Raw genomic sequence first — 8,473 nt, 5'->3', positions numbered from 1 at the left:
CGCGGCACAGCCCACCTCTCCTCCAGGTCCCGCCAGCCAGCCCTCTGGACGCCGGGCCCGCCTCCCTCAGCCTGGGCTCGCCAGGCAAGTCCCAGCCACCAAACACAGCGATGCTTCATCCAAACACACGTCCTTGCTGGGGACCTTCAGCCAGCTGCTTCGTTCCGGAGCTTCCTGCCTGCCCCTTGCCCTCCCTAAAATCTTCTCACAGATCCCTACCTGCAGGGACCCCCTTCCCTCAAGCCGGGGCAGTCCGGCTTCCGGGGCGCCCTACCTCGGTGCATCAGGATGGCAGCGAGGTTACTGAGCAGCATGTGCAGCTCGGGGTGCTCGATCTGCCGGGCCAGGTCGGACGCCCTCTGCACGTAAACGCAGGCCTCGTCGAAGCGGCCCTGCGCGTCCAGGGTGGTCGCCAGGTCACTCATCAGCACAATGGTCTGTACGCAAAAGAAACCAGGGCCAGTTTAAAAAAAAAAACAAACACAACAGCTATACAGACTGAACAATCTGGAGTTTGGTGACCTGAATATATGCTTAAGATTTCATGGTTCCTAGCATTCCACAGGTGAAGGGCATCAGCCTTTAACAAGCCCCGGACGTTTATCATTCACACTGTACAGCACACAGCATCCGTTCAACTCGGGAAAATGATACAAATCTAGAAACTTGGGAACAGGATGAATATCACCTATTAATCGAATGACCAAATTAGAAGCACACGCACACAAATAAAACAGCAAGAAGCAGCTGTAACGATCTCATTTAAGGTTCAGCAATCCTGAGAAGCCAGCCTCCAGCGCCTTCTTAGGATGTCATTCCTATGGGTAGCTCTAAGACTCATCGAGAAGAAATATGTAGATTATTGGTTTTAGGGAGATTCCCTTTAAGGGTTTGGAATCTTAAAAGTCTTAAATCAGCATTTTAAAATTTTGACACTAAGAACGGCAGACCCACCTCATCCCCTGAAGTCACAGCTTCAAGCCTCAGTTCTAGCTCTTGTGATGTGAATTCCAGATTTGTCTTCTTACTCCTCAGTGACTAAATCCCTTTCCTGAGGATAATTCATAGCCCAGTACCGTGCCCCGCCCTTCGACCCCAGCCTTGGGACATGTTCAGTCTGGTTAAAATTTCTGTGTCAGGGCGCCTGGGTGGCTCAGTTGGTTAAGCGACTGCCTTCGGCTCAGGTCATGATCCTGGAGTCCCGGGATCGAGTCCCGCGTCGGGCTCCCTGCTCGGCAGGGAGTCTGCTTCTCCCTCTGACCCTCCCCCCTCTCATGTACTCGCTCTCTCTCATTCTCTCTCTCTCAAATAAATAAATAAAAATCTTTAAAAAAATAAAAATAAAAATAAATAAATAAATAAAATAAAATTTCTGTGTCCTACGCTGGGGATACCAAGCATCTCAGAGAAAAGCAATCCAGTTCCCACCCCTAAAAATTTAATGTGATAGAGGAGAAACACAAAGATTTCAGTTCAACACGTTTTCTGCTGTAATAGAGAGTTCTGCACAGTGTGGTTAAATTCTTGGTCAGTGGTTTTGACTTTTCAGTGAAGTCCCTCTCTCCCTCCCTTCCCCACTTCCCGTGGCACTTCACCTGTGGGACGAGGGAGGCAAGAACCTTTACGTATACCCTGTTCCTCCTAAGATTCTTACTGAGATTCAGGATTCCAAAACGCTGTGGCCGTGTACCCGGAGGGCCGAGAAGCACCCGGTGCCTGGTGAGACCTCCTGTTCGGAAAGGCTGCTCTGCAGTGTAAACCAGTATGCACGCAGAATGCTCTGGACAGACCCAGTAACTGATGCGAGGTCTCAAACCCTTTCTTTTTTTAATTTTTGTTTGTTTGTTTGTTTTGAAAGTCATCTCTACCTACGCCCAATGTGGGACTCAAAACTCTCGATCTCAAGATCAAGAGCCGCACACTGTACTGAGCCCACAGGCGGCCCTCCGAGTCTTTCTGAAGCACGTAGCTGGGGGTGGGAGAGCGGCGGGGGGAAGAGGAAGGGGCCGGGGCGCGCGGACGGGAAACAGCTAGGACCATCCGCTGAGCATCTGTCCCCAGGGAGTGTGGCATCTCACACCCGGAAATTCTGAAAGCTTTGTCTTATAGCTCCTCTCTCTGCTCTCCTCCCTTACCTGTGGGTGTCTTTCTCCTAGCATTTCTTCAGAAATCTGCAAAGCTTTTTCGTACATCCTCTGTGCCTGTGACGGCTGCTTGGAGAACAGAAGGTAGCGAGCATAGGTGTCTAAGCACATGCCAAGGAGGAGGTGGGTGCTGGCTTTCTCTTCCACTAAGAAGGAAAGAAGAGCAGTGCTGGCATATAATATAAGCACAACAGAGAAAGTGAGGCAGAGAACCGGCCAAGCTTCTGCAACCTCTTGCTTGTTACCAAGGCCCACACGTATTTTCACAGTCCAGGACCCACGGAATGTGTCCTGTCATTAAGAAGTACCTCTGACCTTCCACTCTGTCACACAAAGGCGACAATGCAGGTGGATTAACATCTGAACTGTTCCCCGACCCAATTTCAGTGTGTGCGGTGGGGGAGGGGGGCGTGCCCACACCAGAAGCCATTCTCAGACACCAGCAGGGTGTGTATGAATTCACAGATCGCATCCGATGCCCCAGGCTGAGGGTCAGTCCTACCGGACACCGCCCCCTGCCCCCCCATCAGACACCAGTCACATGCCCCGGGCTTCTGACGGCAGCCGGCGACACACTGCAGCTTCCAGTGCGACCCCCTCCGACTGAGGATGCCAACTCCAAGTCCAGGTTCTGACAACGGGCTACACACCTGAGCTTCCCGGGCCTCCCTCCTTCCGTTACATTAATTTGCTAGATCAGCTCACAGAACTCAGAACATTTTACTCCCTGGGTTACTGTTTATTACAAAAGGATATAAGTCAGGAACAGCCAGATGGAAGAGACGCATAGCACAAGGTATGTGGGAAGGGGCGCGAAGCTTCTCTGCCCTCTCCGAGAGCACCAACTGTCCCAGCACCTCCACGTGTTCATCAACCAGAATCTCTGAGCTCTGCCCGGGTTTTTATGGAGGCTCCATTACATAGTGGCCGTTGGTGACTGATTAATCCTACGGCCCCTAGGCCCCTCCCCCACCCCCCCAAGGTCGGGGTAGGACTGGTCAACCCTCTAATTACAGGGCCGGATCTCTGGACAACTAACCCTCCTTAGGAGATGGCCCAGAATCTCCTAATTAACATAACAAAAGACACCTTAATCACTCCCAACACAAGAAATTCCACGGGTTTGGGGAGCTCTGAGCCAGGAACTGGACAAAGACCAAGTATAGATGAGAACTAGATTTTGGTCATCTGAATGACCATATCTTAAAATCACAATATTGCAATATCCAATTAAATGACAAACTTTTCCTCACATTTTTCTTTTAAAGATTTTATTTTTTTAAAATAACCTCTACACCCAACGTGGGGCCTGAACTCACAAGCCTGCGATCAGGAGTTGCATGCTCTTAGCGACTGAGCCAGCCAGGCGCCCCACTTTTCCCCACATTTTAAGTAAGACCTTGAGCATCAAGGTATGGAGCATTATTTTTAGGTCAAAACTGTTATTTAGTAGAAATAGGTAAAGATAAATTCCAAGAATGAGTTAACAACAAAGAAAGTATAGGGCAAATGAAAGAGTTTTCAGGTACAAAAAAGGCATTGCTTGGTAAGAAATCAGAAAACACTCAGAATCCTGAACTAGAAAGTCACAAGCCAATTGAAAGAACAGTTAATCCATTTTTTGAAGCAGAAGAAGAAAGGCTGCAATAATACAGCAGCTCTGGGAAAATTACAGGATTGACGACACAATGTCCGAAAAGGAACAAACTTCGAACACCTCACGCCACACGAACGAGCACACAGACCTCGAGCGCAGACGCGAGTAGCAAGGCACACGGAGACCCAGGAGCGGGGACAAGCGACGCAGGCAGGGGGAGGACCTGGACTGCAGGGCAACTCCGCAAGCAAACCATGACCCACCCGACCCATGATGTCCAGTTGGGTTTACCAGCAAATTCACATGGAACACCGTTCCTGCCCTATCCTCAAAGTTTCAGAAAACGTACAAAAGGCAGACAGAATTGAAAGACGACTATGGAACCAAATAACAGGATGACCAATGATTGAAGAGAGAGTTTAAAAATAGGCCAATGCACTTGGGGTGGACGAAGGCAACTGTTGACAGGTTATCAGAGGCTAAAAAAACCTTTTTTTTTTTTTTTAATTTTTATTTATTTATTTGACAGAGCCACAGCGAGAGAGGGAACACAAGCAGGGGGAGTGTGAGAGGGAGAAGCAGGCTCTCCACCTAGCAGGGAGCCCGATGCGGGGCTTGATCCCAGGACCCCGGGACCATGACCTGAACCTAAGGCAGACGCTTAATGACTGAGCCACCCAGGTGCCCCGGGATAGTTTTAAATAGATCGCCTTACAAATATACTTCCAAAAAACATCAGAAAAGTTATCTGCATAAATATTAAAAGTATATACAAACATATGGATAAATACAGAAAAGCAAAGAGAGGATGGCACCAACTACCGTATAAAGATCCCTTATTTCTCTGCCAGGAGGAAACACTGAAACCAAATATCTAACCATGAGCAAAAGCTTATATGATCAAGGGGCAGTTTAAAATTAACTGTACTGCAAGATAATCTAACGAAAAAAGGCCGCTGAAAATGAGAGGAATGAGACAAATCTCTATGTTCTCTTCAAGTACAAACAAAAGTCCAGAAGATAAGTAATTTATAACAATCAGAAGACTTTGAACTAAAACACACGTTCTTCGATGACATTTAAAGACAAACCTGTTTGCCATACCCCCAAAATATCACAAAACAATGTATAATTATTCCAATTCTGGAAATTCTATGCTTCCAAAATGACTGCCAACTCCTATTTCTGGGATTTCTATTAATTCTCTTTAAATATTTCTATGTTTGTAAAAAGTCCTTTTTATATTTTACAATTAGAAAGTATGATAAAGTGACAGGTAATTCCAGTAGAAAATCATCACTACTGTTATCAGCAATGGAACTTAACCACAATGGAAAAAAAGGTAGTAAAGATTTTTAGAAATAATTAAAAGGTATGATTTTAGCTGTAATATTTTTTCACTGTTAAGAAAAATGCATTTCAAATTCATATCGCACTCTATAATATGAAAAATGAAAATAATTTTGGAGAATCTACTTCTCTAAAAAACAAGACTAAGGAAGAAATAAAAAGGCTCCATAATAAAACCTTTACCATGGGCGCCTGGGTGGCTCAGTCGTTAAGCGTCTGCCTTCGGCTCAGGTCATGATCCCAGGGTCCTGGGATCGAGTCCCACATCGGGCTCCCTGCTCGGCAGGAAGCCTGCTTCTCCCTCTCCCACTCCCCCTGCTTGTGTTCCTGCTCTCGCTATTTCTCTGTGTCAAATAAATAAATAAAATCTTTAAAAAAAAAATAAAACCTTTACCATACTGCCAAATTAAGAGAAAACTTCACAGCTTTAATAAAGTACCAAAAGAGTTCCTTTTCTAAGCAGTAACATTTAAAATACAGTTTCTTGAAATATTACTATAAAAACTGCTAGAAATTAGACAAGAACAAATCAGATAGCCCATAACAGCTGAGAAATACACTGGGATTGCTCAGACAGAGCCTCTCCCAAAGATTATCTGAATCTGAGAAGGAGATCATATTTATTTCTTCAAACTTATATAAGTAATTCTTTTTCACATATTATTTCTAACCAGAGAAAAAGAGAAGCTACCTCAAATCTGTCCATGAAACAAGATACAGCACAGAAATTTTTACTCAAAATATTAGCAAATGGCATTGTCAAATGCACTAGGGAAATGACCAAGAGAAATGACCACACGAGAACGGAGCAGTGTATTTAATGTATCAATATTATCAAATGCAGACTTACATAAACGCAGACTAAAAAGGAATGATAAGATACTGGTTCTGAACGGAGTGGTTCCAGTAATGATGACTGATCAATTCTATCCTTTTACATGCACAGCTGAGCTCCGGAGAGAAGGAAATCCCAAGGGCCAAACAATAGGAGTAAGCTAAAAACCCAGAGCAGAAAGCGTGGGACTTGACACCACAAAGCCCAGTTTTGTGAGGGTGGCCTGAGTGTCTCTGTAACCCAGAACTGAGTTCTTCCAACTTCTGTCAATCAGAGAATCAGATCTGAAGCCCCTTGCATAAAACCAGAATGACCGTCGTAGGCATCGTGTGCCCCCTCCCCAGACCCTGCCCTCACTGGGGAGGGGACCACGAGGAACTTGCATGGGCCAGCCTGGGATCCAGATGGGAAAAGGACAACCATGGAAATCTCTAATCACAGCCTGAGCCGCATGGAGCTTGATGTCTACATTTAAGCATTCATTTCGGCTTGGACCTGAGTGCCTGGAATAAAACATTCCCGGAGTCTCATCTTCCAGCTAAAACCCTGCTGCAGATGAATTTATCATCCAAATGTAGTTAAGCATGGAAATTCACAATAAATGAGAATCAGCAGACAATAAAAAAGGAGGCTCACCCCCAAGAATTTTAGATAATTGACTAATCCAAGACTATAAACGAAGTAGGTTTTGAATAATTACTTATATGGCCGGTATGATCCACCTCAGAGCCTTGTGTGTGTTCTTCCTTTGCCTAGAATTTTCTTTAGAGACTGCCGCTTGGCTTATCCCCTCCCATTCTTCAGGTTTCTTACCAACGAGGCCCTCCCTGACCCCTCTATATGACAGCGTACAGCCCCACACATTCCCTGCACACACAGTCCCTCAGACACATGTCTCCGTAGCGCTTAATCATCTTTGGATATACTATCACTGGCTGGATAGTGTTTATGATGAGTTTTTCCTCCACCAGAAACTGAGCTCCATGAAGCAGCAGCTTCCTCATATTTACAGCTGTCTCTCCATGCCTAGTAACATGTACGGTACAGGACAGGCATTCAAAAAATATTTCTTGGGAGGACTGACTGAATGGATGAACAAATAAAAAGAAGAAAACAGAAAGGTACTGCACTGAAGATGGAAAAGAAAGAATTAAACCAAGAATTAATTTTAATTATAGAATTCAACAACACTGGTGCTCCATGAATCTATGAAAACTCAAAACACAGATGTTATCACAGATCAGTGAGAAACAGATGACTAATAAAATAGTCCTGAGCTATAACCCTGTCCGTGAAGGAGGAAAAATTCTATCACTACTTCACATCATATTAAAAATTCTAGGTAAACATCAAAAACTAATGATGTAATGTATGGTGATTAACATAATAATAATAAAAAAAATTCTAGGTAAAGACTAAATGTAAAAAAGCCTATAGTTAGAAGAGACTATCTTTCTGACCTTAGAAGAAAGAAGTATTTTATTCAACAAGACACAAAAGGCACAAACTATAAAGGAAAATATCATAAGACTCTATTACATTCAAATTTTAATCTCTGTATGTGAAATGCCCTCAAGTGAAAAGACAAGTAACAAAGAGATATGTAACCTACAAAATATTTTGATCAAATACATAAAGAACTCCTAGAAATCATTAAGAAAAAGACAACCCTTCAGAAGAAAATAAGCAAAGGATATAAAGAGACAATTTTCAGAGCAGGAAATCCGCATGGTCAATAAATGTATGAAAAGATGTTCTGTATCTCACTAGCAATCAGAAAAAACATTGAAGCCCCAATGAAATTCCATTTCACACCCACCAGATCATCAAAAAATAAAGTCCAACAACAACAAAGATACAGAGCAACAACACAAACACATTGCTAGTGAAAATGTTAACTGGTAAAACCACACTGATAAGCAACTTGGTAATACCTCGGGCATGCACCCCGCCAATTCCAGGCTTAGGTACATTCCCTGGGGAGTAGCTTGCGCGCGTGTGCGTGTGTGTGTGTACAGAGACACGGGTCCAAGAAGGTTCAAGGAGCTATTATTTTCCATAGTAAAACAGGAGGAACCTTCGTGTCCGTCTACAGGAGACCCGTAGGCCATTCATCCAGTAGGATCCTAGACCGCAGTTGCAGGGAATGGAGCAATCAGGGCCACCCAAGCCTGTATCACTCTTTACCCCTCACCTCCTACCACAGTGAACCAATTAGAGGGAGTCACCCCCTCTAGACAAATGCAACCCCGCAGACATGTGGTTTGGCAAGGAGACAGGCCTTTGTGACAGGAAAACTGACGCTTTAAGTAACAACACGGATAAATCTCAGTAAGATAATGTTGCATGAAAAACTGCAGAAACAAATGTATAATATGACACCATTAATATAAAGTTTTAAAACATACTAGGGTGCCTGGTGGCTCAGTTGTTGAGGCATCTGCCTTCGGCTCAGATCATGATCCCAGGGTCCTGGGATCGAGCCCCGCATCGGGCTCCCTGCTCAGCGGGGAGTCGGCTTCTCCCTCTCCCTCTGCCCCCACCACG

At 44.7% G+C, this 8,473-nt stretch overlaps 1 protein-coding gene across 2 annotated transcripts in view; it reads right to left on the bottom strand.

Annotated features, from left to right (window-relative positions):
• Positions 1 to 8,473, bottom strand: part of TTC19 (tetratricopeptide repeat domain 19) — a 53,326-nt gene that overhangs the window by 24,982 nt on the left and 19,871 nt on the right. For both annotated transcript variants that reach the window (XR_014140611.1, XM_081805657.1), the window contains exons 8-9: positions 2,136 to 2,290; positions 275 to 437 (exon numbers count right to left, since the gene is read on the bottom strand). Coding sequence is in view for 1 of the 2 variants with exons in the window: in XM_081805657.1 (XP_081661783.1) it covers positions 275 to 437; positions 2,136 to 2,290 (318 nt within the window). In the remaining variant the exon portion in view is untranslated. The remainder of the gene's footprint in view (positions 1 to 274; positions 438 to 2,135; positions 2,291 to 8,473) is intronic.

This window comes from Leptonychotes weddellii, chromosome 15 (genome assembly GCF_054177405.1).
Source record: "Leptonychotes weddellii isolate Sample4059 chromosome 15, ASM5417740v2, whole genome shotgun sequence".
Taxonomy (NCBI): Eukaryota; Metazoa; Chordata; class Mammalia; order Carnivora; family Phocidae; genus Leptonychotes; species Leptonychotes weddellii.
The sequence above is the reverse complement of the archived record's forward strand: the minus strand, read 5'-3'. Positions and strand labels throughout refer to the sequence as shown.